The 19,689-nt window shown below is 38.7% G+C and overlaps 1 protein-coding gene across 1 annotated transcript in view; it reads left to right on the top strand.

Moving 5' to 3' along the window:
* Positions 1–13,432, top strand: part of LOC129247314 (lachesin) — a 151,694-nt gene extending 138,262 nt beyond the window's left edge. The window contains exons 8-9 of the mRNA XM_054886400.1: positions 7,382–7,519; positions 12,362–13,432. Coding sequence (XP_054742375.1) covers positions 7,382–7,519; positions 12,362–12,813 — 590 coding nt within the window. The 3' untranslated portion in view covers positions 12,814–13,432. The remainder of the gene's footprint in view (positions 1–7,381; positions 7,520–12,361) is intronic.
* Positions 13,433–19,689: the final 6,257 nt, after the last annotated feature.

The following is a 19,689-nucleotide window of genomic DNA, read 5'->3' as shown; positions in this document are numbered from 1 at the left end:
AGGATATTGTCTTGTAAGCGTGATCGTGGTGGTCATTCGCCTGATGTTATTTTCCACTATTAACGGCATACCTTCCTCTTTATAATGAAATAAACATCCGATCATTTATATTAAAAAATAGCACTTTTTTTTGAATATCAAAATAGCACCTCGTGTTGGAAAACCCTTTACATGTTACAATCTATAGATATGTTTATCAATCACTACGAGTGCGAATCGCCGATATTTCGCTTTCAATAATGTCATCCTACATAGCGTTACATAGGGTTGAACCAAGAACAGATCCCTGCGAACCGGTACCTGACACACAGAAGGTCTTTGGACCCTCCTCTTTATTATCTTGCACTACTCATTGGCTTAAGGAGCTGGGAATGATTCTTATAAGGTACTTTGGCACCAAGAAGCTGCTGAGTGCAATCAAAATATTTTCCCAATTGGCCTTTTAAATGCGTTTTTTATATCCAAAGTTATGGGTGCACATTTTTTCGCTTCTCTGGTGGCATCAAGTTTATTCATAGCTTTATTTGCCAAATCAACTCCCATCCTATTGCATCAACAGTAGATCTGGCTCTGCGAAAACCGAACTGTTTGTCTGACAGACCTTCAATAATCTTTCGTTTAATATTCTTTCGAATATCTTCCCAAACGATATCGAGCTTACTGAAGATCTGTGTGACGATGGCTGGTTACGCTACTTTCCCGATATTAAAAGACGCTGCTCTTGTCACCTTTTTGGTATGTACTATCGGATACCAGGATTTTAGTACGCCGCAGCTTTAAATGCAATCACAACACAATGCTAATATTTCTTGTTTGCTTTCATATATTTAGAGTACACCAAAACATGGTCCTGATTACAGTGCGCTTTACTTGCAGTATTACTGCTTGAACTAGTTATATTTTCTGCAGAGATTTGATATGAAGTGTATATATGTATGTAGGGGAATAAGTACCCATGAGCAGTCAGTCGTGTGCATGTGTTAGCATTTTTTCTTGAATAGCGCAAATTAAGGCTTGAATGAAATGGTGAACAATACATAAACTACAGCGTAGAGGTATAACAATTTTTATATAGAAGAGAGACGTACTGATATGTGTATGTGTGTTTATTACAGAAAAAGATCAGCAAGTAAGCGTTGCTGGTTTACCAAACACAATTAAGAAATAAAATAGTAAATTGCACTCGCGGCTAAAAATAACTTTTGTAGAATAAATGTAAGTGACTCTTCAATTCAAACGTGCATGAGAGAAAGCCGACTACTCTTCCTATATTAAGAAATGCTTAAAGCTCTAGTAAATTTATGCAGTAAGGCTTAAAATGTACTTGTGCTACCAAAATCCATCTCCTGCTGATCCTTCGATATCGCGAAGCAAGCGCACTAAACAACTTCTGCCAATTCTTCCTCCTAATGCTAGTTGCAAACTCAAATATGTGCCAACTGCAAGCAGCTGCTCAAGCGACAGAAATTTTACTATACCTATTATTAATAAATACCTCAAATTTGTTCTTCTTTACCCACTTAAACTGGCTACGCATTCGGGAATAGCAGGTATCGTAAGCTTAGCCACCTGCAGGATTCATCAAACGATAGTTTTGAAACTTTGCTTTGACGACCACTGGTTGCAATTACAGAAAAATGAGAGCAAATGAAAGCATGCTGCGCCGCCTTGACGAGTTAGGGAGATATTTCACTTCCTGGCATATACTTATTGGTCTTACTCCTTGAAGTGTGCAGAGATACACACAGAAACTTCGATTAGCTTTAAACGCAGACCGGTTATCTTAGCGAGCCAAGCTTGTCAGCTGTCGTTCCAATTTTCTCCCACATCATATTTTATTTCCTTCAGTATTATTTTTATTGGCGGCGTAGCCGAATGGGTTTGTGCGTGACTACCATTCGGAAATCACAGAGAGAACGTAGCGAACAGTAGGGAACGTAGAAAAAATGTTTCTATTAGTGGTCGCCCGTCGGCAGGCAATGGTGAACCTCCGAGTGTATTTCTGCCATGAAAAGGCTCCTCATAAAAATATCTGCCGTTCGGAGTCGGCTTGAAACTGTAGATCCCTGCATTTATGGAACAACATCAAGACGCACTCCACAAATAGGAGGAGGAGCTCGGCCCAACACCCAAAAAGGGTGTACGCGCCAATTATATATATATATAATATTATTTTTATTGTTGCGTATAGAGCACTTTGTTCTATTTTCTTCGAGAACTTACAAAATGTGTTTCAATCTTACTGCCGTGAGGAACTTGAAATTGAAATTTGAAAAGTCGAGCCAAGAAGCAACGAGAGATTTGGTAACTTTTAAAATACTCAGTCTATAAAGCCCATTGTATTTAACGCTCTGGAAAGTGAAAGTATATATAGTAAGGAAAGGAAAGGAGAGAAGTAAAAGAAGGAAAAAGGTAGCATGGCATAGAGACATAGAGGTAGCTAGATCTGTGAGAATTTTCCAGAACATGACCCTAAGACCTGAAACTCATCATATGGGTCTTGCAGCTTCTTTTTCTATTCAGCAGAATCTGCAGATTTCATACTAAAAAACTTTCAGCTTAATCAAATAGTAGTGCAGCCTACAATGTCTTCTCAATATTCTCATGATAAGTTATAAGTTTCATTTTCGAGTGCAATTCTTAAGGGTGACTTTAGGTGTTTAAACTGTGTTTCCGCATTTTGATATTTTACTTTCATAAATTAATGCTTATTCAGAAAATTGTGTCAAATTTCCTAATCAGTTGAAGCCAAATCGACTATGTTATGAGTATTTGAGCATCTCTTGGCAGGAACTTAAATTGCTCCGTTTATTCGTAGTTTTGATTTTTGCGCTCGCTACTGCTCAGAAGTTGAAGAGATGGGTAGCAGAGCAGGTAGCGCAAAACGCAGAATTAACTTTTTTCTCCGTTCCAAGCTACGTTTCGTTCTTGCTGGCTTAGAGCTATAGTAAAAAAAAGATTAACTCCTCTCAGTAGTTGGTCGGAGTGCTACTTTTAAAATTATTCAAGTGTGCTCCAGCTATCGCTACTGCCCTCCCTTCTGTTGCTCTGCTAATACTCACATGGATGCCACTTAGCACTGCTTGTTTTTATTTTGTAGGATGTCTTTTTTGTGCATTTTGCGATCTTACATTGGAAATATAACCGACAAAAAATGTAGTGTAGGTTGTAGGTATGATTGAGTACAACTTAAAATTATGATTTTTTATACTTCCGGAGCCCTCCAAATTTTTATGTTAAAAAACTTTCATACGTGATGGATTTATCTAATGATATCTTGACTATATGTTCTAGGCCGGGTCGATTTGTGGGGAGGCAAAAAAATCGCCCATTGCTCTGTGAAAATCATATTTTAGGGATCAAAATAAGAAACTTTGCCGAAGGAACCATACCTCTAAAACGAATTCTGATGTCCCCCAATTTGGGTTTCATGTAAAGGCCAAAAATGGTAATATTTTGAAATGATTGTATGGGGAACCCCCCAGGCGAGTTGCAGGGGGTGTGCCACTGGCATGGGTGGATCGGCCGTCCAAAGGTAGTGGGGGTCGGATATACATTTGGACTCGATTGGAGCACTCTATATGGGTCAAAGTGAGATTTTTCAAAATTTGCCCCTCCCAAAAGTTCGACCCAAATTGGGGGACATCAGAATTCGTTTTAGAGGTATGGTTCCTTCGGCAAAGTTTCTTATTTTGATCCCTAGAATACGATTTTCACAGAGCAATGAGCGATTTTTAAATCGACCCACCCTAATATGTACACTTCTCTGGAACTCAAAATTTACTGGCATAAATCAAAATTTTGCAGAAAATGTGGTGGTAATATTTCGCCAGCCATCCTCGGGAACATTTTTGTTTCTTTTTTTAGTTTTTTTTTTGTACTAGCCATTAATTTAATTAATTTGTTTTATTTTTTTCTTTCGGGGTGCTATAAGAAATTGAAAAATAAAAAAATAAATGTCCTTTCTTAGATACCTCAAGAAACATATCCTTTCAGATAATTCTGGTGTAAGCCGCAAACAAAAAATGTTCAAGACACCTCCGAAGAATCATTGTCAGTCGCAAAATATTACATTATCGTATTAAAATTTATTGAATGAACTGACATTATCTGTAGCGCCAAATTTGTTTTGAAATATGTAGTATGCTGACTAACCCTATCTCCGCCCCTGAAAAGATGTTCGGTTGTTAGAACTCTATATGGCTCTTGAGTGCTTATATAGTAGGTTGACCTAGTATGATTCCCCTTGGCCTGCTTCCTCTTATTTTGTCAGCATGAACAGTACAATGGTCTACTGACTGAGTGCTTGGACTTGAATGAAGTCTGCTCACTAGGCCGGGTCTATTTGTGGGGAGGCAATAAAATCGCTCATTTCTCTGTGAAAATCGTATTCTAGGGATCAAAATAAGAAACTTTGCCGAAGGAACCATACCTCTAAAACGAATTCTGATGTCTCCCAATTTGGGTCGAACTTTTTAGTTTCTTTTCTCATGTAAAGGTCAAAAATGGTGATATGTTGAAATGATTGTATGGGGAACCCCCCAGGGGAGTTCCAGAGTGTGTGCCACTGGCATGGGTGCTCTACTGCAGTAGGGCTCACCATAGAGAACTTCAAATCTCGATCTATTTTTGACACCGCAGTTGGTGAGACCGATTAGAGTTAGACTTGAGAGTGGTTTTGATGGATACACGAACTGAGTGGCATAGGTACGTAACTATTAGTAGCTTCAGCTACGAGATCTGACAGGAGACATAATTCTAAAGTCGTGGAATATAGGGCCACGCACCAATCTTATTTTGGGGACTTTCTTTGCGGTAATTTTGAATCTTTCGCAGTTAAGCACCAAACTGCAGGCAAATTCTGACCTCATGTCAACGCGTTATTGAATTACAAGGTGAAGTCCAAAATAAACAAGACTAGTGTCATAAAAATGTTTTTAAGTTTTTTATGGCACCATCTTTTTAATGAGTTAGTGCGTTGGACGTTACATCCCTAGCTGACTTTCAGTGAAGGCTTGATGACATTCGGTTCAGTGGAAGCGAAGTTATTGTATCTGAAGTGTCAGTAAGTTTGAGTCATCGGTACAAAAATGAGTTTCGAACAAATAATTAATATCAAGTTTTGTTTCAAAATCGGTAAAACGTTTACCGAAACATTGGAATTAATGAAAAAATGTTTATGGCGATGATTGCCTATCTCGTGCCAGAGTTCATTAGAGGTTTACACGTTTCAGAGATGGTTGTTATGGCATAAATGAAAATGAACATACGGCCGCCCCAAATCAGTAATCACCGAAAACTCTATCGAAATTGTGCGTAAATTTATCAAAAATGAACCAAAATCATCGTTGAAATTCATCGATTTATCGCAGTTTAACTGATCATTTGGGCTTACGAAAAGTTTCATTCCGCACAAGTTAACTAAGGACCAAAAATTGATCAGAATTCAACATTCGAAAGACCTCATTAAAGAGGCGAGGAACGACGTGAATCTCTTTCACAACATTGTTACTGGTGATGAAACGTGATGTTTCCAATATGAATCTGAAACTAAGCGTCAAAGTGCCGAATGGAAGGCCCCAGACGAGCCACCACGCAAAAAATCGTTTTGGTTTTGGTTTGGTGCAGTCAAAAATCAAGTCGATGCTTATTTGTTTTTACGATTCCGAGGGAATTGTTCACAAGGAATTCGTGCTAGCGGGCCAAACCGTCAATGCAATTTTCTATCCTCGCATTCATCGAATTCGCCCTGAATACCACGAAGGAAGAAGCTGACGCTTATTGCATGATAATACACCATCTCATCGATCTACTCTTCTGACTGATTTTTTGAACAGAAATCGCATTTTAACCATCAATCACTCTCTTATTCCCTTTGACTTCTACCTATTCGGAAAATTACATTTGGTCATGAGAGGAAAATGTTTTGCGTCCGTAGAGGCCATCCAAAACGCTTGTACCGACATCCTGAACGACATTCCGGTCAATGGCCTGCAACACTCTTTCGAAAAGCTTTTAGATCGCGCAAAACAGTGCATCGAGGCCAGAGGGAATTATTTTGAATGAAAAAACTCGAAGTTATCAGAACAAAGCGCCTGTCGTTTCTGTTTCGGCTCAGTCTTTAGTTTGGACTCGACTTGTATATTCACACTGAGGTCTTTGTTCCATTTTTCATATTTCACGAACCTCAGCAAGATGGCAAGTGATACCTGAGTGGATAACTTGCGTATGGCAGTGCAAAGATCAATCGGAAGTCTTTCGAAATGTGAGTTCAAGGTGAAAAGGCGCTGTGTAAGAAATAGTAGAGTATCCCCTCCTGCAACTCTCCTAAGACAGGAAAAGATATGGTAGTATTTAATTAATAGACACAATTCGTACCAAAACTATTCAAACTAACTTAAAAAAGATTTTCCAACAATAAAACCTTGCTCTCTAATATTCAACTCAACAAATAATGTACTGCGGGAGTACCAATTTTCTATAGCAAAACTAATAGTCGACAATAAATTGTTTACCACAGAGAAAAAGTACATATTTTCGATTGCTATTTGTGCATGCACACGCACAATTGTACTACGATACGTATGTATGGAACGCTTGTGTCTGTGTTTGTGTGCACCAGGTCTCCAGTTGGCAATAATTTTACGTTTAACGATTTTACTTTCTGTGTCAGAGTGTTAGTAAAATGGCAATAAATAACATGAAAAGCCACTAAAATCAGCACAGAAGCAAAAAGGGCGAGCAATAGAAAAAATAATAACAACAACAGTGGTGCACAGATTATTTGTGCCTAAAACTATGCCAGCATATTTCACGTTTTAATGCCGTGACAAATACTGGCTTAAACGAAAGTGGCCAGCATAAAAAATTAAGCTGTTAGCATTTGCTTCGTTCTTTTTTTTTTTTTGTTTTCTTTTTTTTTGGGTGTAGGCACTTTTTTTATTGTTGCTTACAACACCATGCCACATTGATGTGTTCGAATGTGATAAATAAATAATAGCGCCAAAAATCGCTGTTAGTTGATTTATTTATTAAAAGTATTTGCGCGGAATCCCTAAAAATCCCACAAAATGCCACCACAAATATTGTCGGATTTATTTTAACCGCAAGTTTCAAATAATTTGTGTGTGGTTCTAGCGCCATTTTTAAGTAATACGTGTTAATAGCAAATAGATTTTTTTGTTTTTTTGTGAAAATAAATTTTAAAATACTTCAATTAAATCAGACATTTTTAGTACTTAAAACACAGATTATAGAAAAAATTTCTAAATTTCATAAAATTTCCGTGGCATTTTCACTTTTTTCTAAACTCAGTTTTTTATCGTAGAGAAATTAAAATAACTTTAATTTCACTGTTGTTTTTCTTTTTCCTGTTTTTCAGTGTCCAGTCCGCCAACAACGCTGCCGCCGCCAACCACGACCACAACACGGCGCACCACAATAGCACCAGCCTGGGATGTTTTCAGTACGCCAATTTATGGCATGATGCCAACAAATTCAGTGATTGTCATCGATAAATGTAAGTTTCTGATAAATCTCTGCTCGTGAGTGCAATGTAGGGCAATAAAATTTCGGTAAATTTTGGTTTGTTGGTAATGCTATTACTTGAAAAGAGCAGGCGTGCGAAATAATTCATATTCTGCGTTATGTCTATACAGGCATTTTTACGTGCGTGCGTTGTGTTCATTTTCGAGCAAAAAAAAAACATCTAAAAAATCTGTAACTCGCATGATAAACGAGTTCGATATACGAGAACTGTAAACTTGGCGTAAACATCAAAATGATGCATTTGACTCATAATATTTTTCACACGGTTCAAAACAAAAAAAATCTGAAGCGAAGGCTAATTTCAGCCAGAAGCAACCGACTAGACTCCCACAAAATTTGGACTGTGTGTAACTTATCTATAAATGTAATGCCCGGTATTGATTGATTAAGACAGTTGAGTTTCAAACCACAAACTCCCCCTACTGGATGGAAAATTATATCTGACTTCATCCAAAATGTCTTCAGACCAAAAGTGAACAGGGTGTGAAGTCTTCAGAGGTATGGCCAGTATTAGAACGTAACCGGCGATTTGAGGAATCAGCTAATTAGCTGACGTCACTGGGTTGTGACAGCAATTACGAAAAAACTGAGATTGTGTTGGTGATATACGAAAAAATCAGCACATTTCTCCCTATAGCTCGAATTTTGAATTATAGCCATCTTCTTTTTCCTTGTTCACTACACTCGGGAGCATAGGGCCTTGACAAGACTTAGTGCGTTGGTTTCGTTAATCTATAGGGTTTTCCAGAACAGAGGTGTTATTTTGATATTCAAAGAAAAATGCTATTTTTTAATATAAATGATCGGATGTTTATTTCATTATAAAGAAGAAGGTATGCCGTTAATAGTGGAAAATAACATCAGGCGAATGACCACCGCGACCACGATTACAGGACAGTATCCTTTTCATGAAATTTTCCATAACCGAATTGCAAAGTGGCTGCCCTATGTTCTCGATAGTCTCACGAATTTCATCTTTGAGGTCTTGAATCGACCCTGAGCAGTTGGCGTAGACCTTCTGTTTCACGTGGCCCCAAAGAAAAGCGCCGCCTTGTTGAAAATAAACGTTGTCCAGATCAATACCATCCAATTCTGGCCATAAAAAAATCGTTAATCATCTCTCGGTAGTGCAATCCATGCATCCTTTATTTTGCTTTCTGGCAGGGTAGGTGATTAGCCTGCCGCTACCAGTCCTACATAGTGGGAATGTGCCCTGTCGTTGGTAAGGAGCAACGCCTTTTAACTGTGTAGCGTGTCATCTGTGTTTCACATTTTTCTGTCAGAAGGATCGCACAGATGGTTGAGGACTTTGCTAAACTTTGGTGTGTCTGCGCTATTACCGCAATTGCCCGCTTCCTCTTGCTGGCGCCACTGATGCAATGTGTAACTGTGTCTTTTTCTTTGTTTTTTTTACTTGTTTTAGCAGCCACCGCGCTGACTTTTGTGCGCGAGAAAGGATTCGAAGAATAAGGTTTTTTGAGTTGAGGATTGATTATTTTTGGAAAAGTGCAACGGCCGTGCTTTACGTGGGATTCGAACCCACAACCTCTGGGATGGCAGGCTAGACTACCGAGGCCGCCATCTATGAAGCTAGAAAATTGCCAGCCACAATCGCGGTAAATTTGCAAGCGCCACAGACTCACTTTCATCTCTCGAAACCATATAAAGCTTAAAAAATAAAAGCATTTATGCAGAAGGCATAAGAAATTTACTTTTAAAAAAATAAAATTAAACTTGTTTTGGTTCCTACCAAGCCATGTACAAATTAAAGGCAATGAACTAACCGATCTAAATGCAAAGGATCACCATTAAGACAGAGACATAGAAAGGTACATCAGAAAACTTTTCACACTCAAACAATATAGTGCATACGGCAAAACTACCATTTGGTATAAAAAAACCGCAAAAATTATAATAACTACGAACGAAATATCCTAAATCGACCACAACTCTGAACTAACAACAGAGAACCTAGTAAAACTTGCAAGAATGAGATTAGGGCACAACACTTTGGCAAGTCAACGTTTAATAGATAAAAGCTCTATCAATATATGGATGTAGATACTATAATAGATCCCTATTCAACATAGAACACAGTTCGGAAAAATGTCAAAAAAAATGTCTTAAGTAAGTGGAAGAAGGGATTTTTATTAAACAACTTCGACACTACAGTCTACGCAGAAGGTTCAAAAATGGATTGTGGTGCTGGAGCTGGTATATACTCTCATAGACTTAGAATTGAAAAATCTGTGCGCCTTCCCAATACTTGCGGAAGAACTAGCAATTGGGGAAGTTTGAAGGTTACCAACCTGTAATCCAAGCACGGGATTCAGTTACAGCCACCTCTAAACTGGTGGAATAAAGCAGAAGTAGACCTACCACCTTGAATGTAAACTATAGAGTTATCTTAATCTGGGTCCCGGGACATGGGAACATAGAAGGTAAAGAAAGAGCAGATGAACTGACAAGAGGTGGATCTGCCATGAATAACACTCTTGCAGAATCAGTATTCACACCACTGGGTGCAGTCAAGAATGCAATTTCCTTAAAATATCTACAAATTACAAAATATGGATGGAGGGACCAGACAACATGTAAAGTTAGCAGAAAGTTATGGCCCATCTATATTACAACCACAAGCAAACGTCAATACTGCCAAATATTAAACGAAGGGGTGGTATACTTGGTTTTTGGTCAGTCGGAGAATAAGCAGCCAACACACCCTGTTACAGTTGTACGCAACCGGAGGAAAAGAAAACAATCTTCCATTTCCTCTGTGAATGCGCTGCCCTATGGAAGGACAGAATGGTAACCCTTGGCAAGCCACTGTTCGAGAGCTTCGAGCAACTGTCTGGCCTGGACGCCAACAAACTTAATAAGGTTCTTAAACCGCACAGACTGGACATAGTCTTGCTGTAAAATAACCGTTAAACAAGTTGGAAGCGAGGATATGGCAACAAAATAGCGCGAAGGCGCTAGTTGGATTCTGTATAAATCACCACTTTAGCTAACAAACCAATTATCTACTCATTCTTCTTCTTCTTAATTGGCGCGATAACCGCTTACGCGATTTTGGCCGAGTTTAACAAAGCGCGCCAGTCGTTTCTTTCTCGTGCTAACCGGCGCCAATTGGACACACCAAGTGAAGCCAAGTCCTTCTCCACCTGATCTTTCCAACGCAGAGGAGGCCTTCCTCTTCCTCTACTACCACCAGCTGGTACCGCATCGAATACTTTCAAAGCCGGAGCGTTTGTATCCATTCGGACGACATGACCCAGCCAACGTAGCCGCTGGATCTTTATTCGCTGCGCTATGTCTATGTCGTCGTAAAGCTCATACAGCTCATCGTTCCATCGTCTGCGATATTCGCCGTTGCCAACGTGCAAAGGTCCAAAAATCTTACGCAGAATCTTTCTCTCGAACACTCCAAGCGTCGCTTCATCGGATGTTGACATCGTCCAAGCTTCTGCGCCATACGTCAGGACGGGCATGATGAGAGTCTTGTAGAGTGTTAGTTTTGTTCGTCGAGAGAGGACTTTACTGCTCAATTGCCTACTTAGTCCAAAGTAGCACTTGTTGGCAAGGGAGATTCTACGTTGGATTTCAAGGCTGACATTGTTATCGGTGTTAATGCTGGTTCCTAAATAAACGAAGTCCTTTACAACCTCGAACTTATAACTGTCTACAGTGACGTGGGTGCCGATACGCGAGTGCGCCGACTGTTTGTTTGAAGACAGGAGGTACTTCGTTTTGTCCTCGTTCACCACCAAACCCATTCGCCTTGCCTCTTTATCCAGTTTGGAGAAGGCAGAACTAACAGCGCGGTTGTTAAGGCCGATGATATCGATATCATCGGCATACGCCAACAATTGTACGCTCTTATAAAATATTGTGCCTGAGCGATTAAGTTCTGCGGCTCGTACGATGCTCTCCAACATCAGGTTAAAGAAGTCACACGACAGCGAGTCACCCTGTCTGAAACCTCGTTTGGTATCAAACGGCTCGGAGAGGTCCTTCCCAATTCTGACGGCGCTACTGGTGTTGAGCAACGTCATCTTACATAGCCGTATTAGTTTTGCGGGGATACCAAATTCAGACATCGCGGCATACAGGTGGTTGACGGTGGGCTTCAGCCTTTCACACAATACGCTCGCTAGAACCTTATAGGCGATATTTAGAAGACTAATCCCGCGGTAATTGGCACAAATTGCAGGGTCGCCCTTCTTATGGATTGGGCAGAGCACACTTAAATTCCAATCGGCAGGCATGCTTTCATCCGACCATATTTTGCATAGGAGCTGATGCATGCACCTTACCAGCTCCTCGCCGCCATGTTTGAATAGCTCAGCCGGCAGTCCGTCGGCGCCCGCGGCTTTGTTGTTCTATAGCCGTGATATTGCTATTCTCACCTCGTCATGGTCGGGTAACGGAACTACAATTCCGTCGTCTCATCCGAGGCTTTGTTGCTGTTTTCATTCTACTAGTATGAAAATCAAACAAAAGAGGATACATTCAGCATCGAGTATTAACAAAAATTTTGTTTTTGCTTTTTAGCTTCTGCTGTTTTATAAAAAGGTAAACAAATAGTTATGCTTCCTCCAGTCAAATAATGCATACGCAATGGATACTATAAAAAATCTGTATTTTTCTTGGCGAAAAGTGCTTGTTTCTAGCTTACTTGGTATATTTTATTTATTTATTTACTAATATTTTATTGAGTTTTCAAATTGTTGAATGCTTCTTTGAAAATTCAATTGCCATTTAAACTCTCAATTAAACCGAATTTCCTGCCTTTGTTTATCTTCCATTTCAGTGGGCACGAAGTACCAATCAAATCTGAATGAGATTGGCAAATCCGAACAAAAGCTAACTGGCGAAAATCCAAAGGGATATGACTGGTCAAAGGATAAAAGTGCGGCAGCAAGAACGCAATTGTGGCTGCAACATGCTTGTTGCAACAACAAACATCACATGCAACGAATATGTTGTAATTATGCAATGCTAATTGCGTCTGTCGGTATGCTGGCAACGACGTGGCTGCATTCAACACTGATCACTGCAGCATTACCAAAAACAACTACAACATCAGCAAAAGTACCGGCAAGAGCAACGAATATGAAAACTGCCAATGCAGCCACAACAGTAGTATTAAGTGCAAAAAATTACAAAACAATACGAAAAGAGCTTACAATGGAGAATGCGCTCACGCATACACCAGTACACATGCACAATGATACGTGTAGTATAAGCATAGCATACACATAGGCGTAAGGGCTTATTTTCGGTTGCATGTAGCGGAAAATCAAAGTCCAACCACAACTCACTAACAAGAAAACACACACACACACACACATACACATACAAATAATTAAAAATATAAGTTTCGCATATCTTTTTGTTGCATATTGGCGTATTTTCACAAATGAAGGTAAATATAAGAAAAAACTGTAAGTAGGGAATAAATTTTTATTTTTATTTTTGCATTAATTTTCATTTACGCATAGCAAAGGCTTTCGATAGTGCATAACTACTCTTTACGTTGCTATTATTATAATTAAATATTTATCCTTTACTTGTATTTATGTAATACTAAGTATTTACATTTTTCGTGCTACACTACTTTCGCATTCAGTTGATGAAATTAATCACCCTCTCACACACAGCCACACACATTTAATGACCTACAATGCCAAAAAACAAATGTGCCAATTGTTTCAAATAGACAACAACAACAATATGAACGAATTATGCTAAAACAATTTGCTGTAAATAGTATAAAGTACATCCATTATATGCATATGTAACATACTAACGTAAAATAATACAAACATACACTGAAAAAAGCTCACAAAAACTGAGTACTGAGGCAGTACTTCAAAAAATTGAGCAGTATTAGTCTTAAAACTGCTGTGTGCCAAGAAAAAAATGCTCACAAATAGTACCCAAAACTATGGAAAAGTGTGATGTGCTACGTTGACGTTTATTTTTCCTTGTAATTATTAATACATTTCTCCCTTCACCATCACTACAAAGTGACTGGGAGTCTGGTAAGCGGCAACAATAACCGATGCTTCTTAGATAGTGCGAAAGTGGGCGTTATAACAGCATCTGACGTTTTCTCGTATTCTCTCTCATTGAGAGAAGACTACAGTCTTCCAGACTACAGTAGTAGGTATTTTGCATGCCAAGGTCTATGCAATCAGCATGCACGCAGGGCTGGTAGACACCATCGCTTCGCTCATTCAAAATTCGCCTTTTTACAAACAGCCAAGCAACGCTAAATCCCCTCAGTTTTGCATGCTCTAGAACTTTGAAAAAGCCATAACTTCTTCGGCAGAACAACGTGTTCTGAATTACCAAATAACTAAGCAAACGATTGTGCCAGCTATGAGTCTGAGACGGAACTTGCGGTGTTGCGTTCAAACAAGCAAGCTCTTCGGAGTTTTCTGATTTTGAGGAGAAGCAAGAGCGGCTACTACTAGCAACATATGGAATGATATGAGGACATGCAGAGTATCGCTTGATTACTAGATGAAAGCACACAACTCATTGAATATGGGAAATTTAACAACTACTAGACTAACATCACATGATGATATCGTATGGGGATATCATATGATGGGATCTACCGTTCATTCCAAGATATTCTCAGAATCAAAAATATTTCTTATTTCCTCCAATCCACTGAAATCAATACCACCTCATCCTCAGTGTATGCTACACTACGATTAAATCATATGGTGAGATCACATGAAGATATCATATCATACAATGGCATCACATGATAATATCATACAATGGCATCACATGATGGTATCATACAATGGCATCACATGATGATATCATACAATGACATCACATGATGATATCATACGATGGCATCACATAATGATATCATATGATGGGATCCACTGATCATTTCAAGACATTCTCAAAGCCAAAAATATTTCTTATTTGCTTCAATCCAGTGAAATCAACACCACCGTCATCCGCAGTATAGCTTAAATATCTTTGAGGGTTATGTGATCTGAATGTTGCGTTTTCAAACTAGCGCAGTGTAATGAGCAATGCAATTAATCAATACTCTTAATTCATTTGGGTACAGCGTCTTATTTATTTTACTTCTTTTTTTTTTTTTGGTTTCGAGAATAAATGAAAATTCATATGAGCAAGTCACTGTAGTCGCAAATTAATAACATCACACACATAAACACATTTGTTTAAGTGCTTTTGAAAGTATGAAAAACCGGGATTATCGAGGAAATGCATGCATAAGCAAACGGCTTAGCTTATTTTGTATAAGACAGATTAAAGGCAAAAAATAATAATAAGAGGATATAATGTTCTAAACTGTTGAATAATTATAACAATGGGAAAGAAGAAACAATATAAAGTAACAGCAGTAAATGAAATTAAACGAAATTAAATGAAATGTTAATATTTGTGAGTACATAAATGATTTAAGCCTTTAGATTAAGCGAACTAAAGCAGGCAAACTCAGACTACACCTACTGCATATACATGCATACATACATACATACATACCTAAAGTACTATTACATACATAGCAGTTATAACACTAACAGTTATACGTACGTTTATTGCAATTAGAGTAGTAAGCTATTGCTAGTAAGCGTCGTTTGATGGAGCATTCAAATAAAACGCAGATGAAATCAAATCACACAAGCACAAGCTCGTACATACATATAAATATAGTACATACGTATGTATAAATAAATAAAATTTGAAGTAAATAAAATTTAAAATAAATAAATATGTTAAAAGCCAAAGAAATTGCGTTAATATGATTTAGAGCGACGACTAAATGAGGTAAGTAAAAGAGGAGAAAAATTAAACATATTCTACAATATATTCGAAGAGTTAACTCTTTGAGCTCGGTGAGGCCCGAGTTCTATTCCCACTGTTTGTATGAAATTCCAAATGCTAGAAAATGTTTCCAGTAGTGGTCGTTCCTCACTACGAGTGTATTTCTATCATGGAAAAGCTTAGCACAAAAACCATCTTTCATTCGGAGGCAGCATGAAATTGTAGGTACCTCTATTTGTGGAAGAACATCAAGATACAGATACCCAGCAGAGTATTTAAGGAAACGTATTTATTTGCTTTTCATACTATGAGAGAAGAGAACCAAGTACAGTAAGGATAGGATAGTTCCGGTGGTATCACAAGGGGCCCCTAACTGGCCTAAGTGCGTCGAAGAACAGCCACTTCACCTAACCTATACCATAAAATGAATGGAGTGTCTAACACACATATCCAATATTCCTGGCTAGGTTATAACAAAGACGGGGGGAACTAATAGCCAATCACGTGCACATTGATACCATCTCCAATTTTCTATTGCAGGTGCTACAGGTGAATGGATTGCACTATAGATAGATGATTAACGCTTTTTTATGGCCGGAATTGGATGGTATTGATCTGGACAACGTTTATTTTCAATTCGCCAACGAGATCTTGTGATTTAACACCTTGTGACTTTTTTCATAGGGGCCACGTGAAAGAGAAGGTCCGCGCCAACAGCCCAGGGTCGATTCAAGACCTCAAAGATGGATTTCGTGAGGCTATCGAGGACATAGGGCAACCACTTTGCAATTCGGTTATGGAAAATTTCACGAAAAGGATATTGTCCTGTAGGATATTGTCCTGTAGGATATTGTCCGTGGTCTTTGTGGTAATTTGCCTGATGTTATTTTCCATTATTAACTGCATACCTTCCTCTTTATAATGAAATCAACATCCGATCATTTATATTAAAAAATGGGATTTTTCTGTGAATATCAAAATAACATCTTTTATTAAAAAATCCCCTTTATTAAGTGAAAACCAGCGGAAAGAAAATTACCACTACTCCAAGTGATGGTTGATTATTAATCTCTACAACAAATCATTCGTATTCATGTCCCAACAACAGTTCTCCATTTGTCTGGTGCCTGGCTCAAGCCATTCTTTGGTGTACTCGGTGGATTTTGCTACATCAAATTTAGTTATTCAGAGTCCGCTTGAATTTTAGACTTTCTCACGAAGTATTATTAATGTGCGGAAACGTAGAAAATGTCAACGGTGGCCAACGCAGACTTTATGAATATAGCAATAAACGAACCAATAGTTGTTGTTGTATCAATAACTTTGCCCTGCCAGTGTAGTGTAATCACCGGTCGTCTTCGTATAGCTCATCTAACGGTAGGCCCAGGAAACTAGCTGTTTCGACGGTTTGGGTCCAGAGGGAGAGATGCCATTCCCATGGCAGCCGGTTCTATGTTACCGGAATGATTCGCGTTTTTTCCCGACCAAGGGCTGCCGCCCCAGTAAACTAGCCATGTCTAGTGTACCGTATCCCACGAACCAATAGTCATCGTTGATGCTGCTCAGATGAACAAAATTTTAGCAATCATGGCAGAATTGATCCTAAATCAAGGTTTTGCTATCCCTTTTGTTAGATTGGCGTTGTTGTTGTTTTGGTCTTGTTTACTTCAAAATCCGTCCATCGAGCCAAAAAAGTAAAGAGCGTTCTTAAACCATTGAGGAAGAATTTTAATCGCAGTGGGCTAAATCTTCGTATATTTTCACCATGAATATGACTGACTCATACATTCGTAAGCGACTATTTGATCAAATACAACGTCAATAGCGTTTCCGCAGACTCCGCAGGCTAATTTTGCAGCACATTTGCCTTTGTTTCGGTCCTCATCTCAGTAATAACATGAACAATGTTGTGCTTATGTGTTGAATCGATCCTAAATGGTTGACCTCGGAGGTTTAACGGTATCCAATCGGAGCTTCGAGGAGGCCCAATTACATCACCAAAGCAACTAGTTGCATGTCAATCGGCACCCACGTTGGACCTCTTAGATATAGCGCCAACTTGCTAAAACTACAGCTCGCGCACATCCCATTCTTCAAGGTGTTGTCAAAAAAGTTGATAACTTGGCTCTGTAAGTGCCTTAATTTCAACAGAAAAATGCATCAATAACGTCGTCGCTCTAGAAACTACTTCAGACAGTCACACAGTTAGGATACATTAGCTTCTTTACGACTACGCTTGAGTTTTCCCAGACGGAAAAAATAATTTTTGCTTATTATTGTAAATTTAAATCCGCCGAATTCAAATTTTAGTTATTCCAAACAACGACCATTTTCATCTGGTATAAAGTACTTTTACAAAAACAACATCAAAACCCGTAATTGGACTTTGCAATTGGAAAGTATAAGCGAATAAGTCGAGACCTTAATGAAAACTACTTCAGCTAATTTTGAGTAGAAGAGATCTGAAACCACAATCGGGAAACCCTGCAATATTCTCGGTTCAGCGAAACCGATGACCACCAATCAACTTTACAGTAAAATGTATGTTTGCAAGACGCATCATCCCGACCGAGCTTTCTTTTTAAAGCTTTCCTTACTTGGGCAGCACAGCAGCCACTAATTTCGAAAGCAGCCAGCCACTGGTCGTTATAGTAATCGAAAAATGCATGAGCCTCACCTATAAACCCAAGCTACAGTAAAAAAAACAGTACCCAGCCACTTAGTAGTCTTTAAATTGAGGAAGCTAAAAAAATTTCAAAAATAAATAACTGGCGCGCACACTCCTGTTAGGTGTTTGGCCGAGTTCCTCCTCCTATTTGTGGTGTGAGTCTTAAGGTTGTTCTAAAAATGACGGGATCTACAGTTTTTAAGCCGACTCCGAACGGCAAATGGTCTTTTATGAGTAGATTTTTCATGGCAGAAAAACACTCTCAGATTTTCCCACGCCCACTTTAACTCTATAAAGACTTTTTGGAAACAGTCCACATATAAAAAAATAGTCTTTAGAAATTTCAAGTTAATGATAAAATCCTTTTTCGCTTTTTCAATTTGAGAAACGTACAGAGCGGAAGACCCAAGGTCATCAAATATCTAACTGCATCATGTCACTAAATTCCTTGCGAAAATTGTATTCAATTAACTATTCTTCCTTCCACTAGAATGTAAGTGTATTGCACATCTAATTAGGGTTAACCGTAAGCACATAAATATTCTATTTGTCTCTTTGGAAGTGAGAAGTTAAAGGTCAATTTCACTGATGATCAAAGCACATAAATTTTGCATGCGCAAGACAAATTGAAATACAAATTAAAACTAGAGATTTCACCAGACATTCTCACCGTTGATGGTTCTCATATTGCGCACGAGCCTCACCACCGCCAACGCAATAAGTCTTCTTTGCTATTTTGCTACTCAACTAAGGTCACAGCGTGCCCGCCAGCTAATAAATACTCAGCAAAATAGTAAATGAGCTTAACACGTTGAAAATTTGTAATACATTTACGTGTGTGTGTGTGTGTGCATACAAATGTGCGTCCAACGTAGTTACTTGTTTACCCGTGGCCAACCGGTGAAGTGTTAGTGGCGCCACTGCTGCGCTTAGTAAGTTCATTAGAAAAAGGATGGAAAAAGGACTTGTCGAAATGAGAGTAGAGTTTTGTGCGACAGTGGTAGTTGGCACACATTAATTACGGCTACAGTTGTGTCAAGGATACGGAGTCAAAGCTAATGTTTTACGGCCACTAGCATGCAGTTAGTTGGATTTGCCGTGTTTACCTAGGTGTGGGCGACGTGGCTGCTAATTGAATAAAACACTTAAACACGTTTTATGCAGAATTTAGACGCTTTACTGAGTGGTAGTCAGTTTAAATTGTTGAATGTTATATATCACATCTCGTTAAATCGCATCGCGTCATATCATCTAAGTTTTTTTTTCGTACGAAACTATTGAAGCGTCGCGCCGTGCCTGGTATCATTTTGGCTTTGTTTTACAATTCAACTTAATTATTGATTGAATTGTAATAAATAATAAGAATCATATGATGTAATATAGGTTGGGTTAGGATAGTCAGGTTGCTTGTCGCCCTAAGGCGCATTGTGAAACCCGAATTTGATTTCTGTCCCCTGACTAAGTTGCTTAAATCTTTTAAGAAGGTGACATTTTGAAGAAGACATTTTGCAATTTCCCAGATCTTCAAATAAATAATCGCCAAAATATTTGGCACGACTTCTTTGAAGTGCAGGACATTTACAGAGAAGATATTGTGCCACTTCAATTTCTTCTTCATCTCCACAGCTTCTGCAGAATCCATTGTA

The sequence above is a fragment of the Anastrepha obliqua genome, chromosome 5 (genome assembly GCF_027943255.1).
Source record: "Anastrepha obliqua isolate idAnaObli1 chromosome 5, idAnaObli1_1.0, whole genome shotgun sequence".
NCBI lineage: Eukaryota > Metazoa > Arthropoda > Insecta > Diptera > Tephritidae > Anastrepha > Anastrepha obliqua.
The sequence above is the reverse complement of the archived record's forward strand: the minus strand, read 5'-3'. Positions and strand labels throughout refer to the sequence as shown.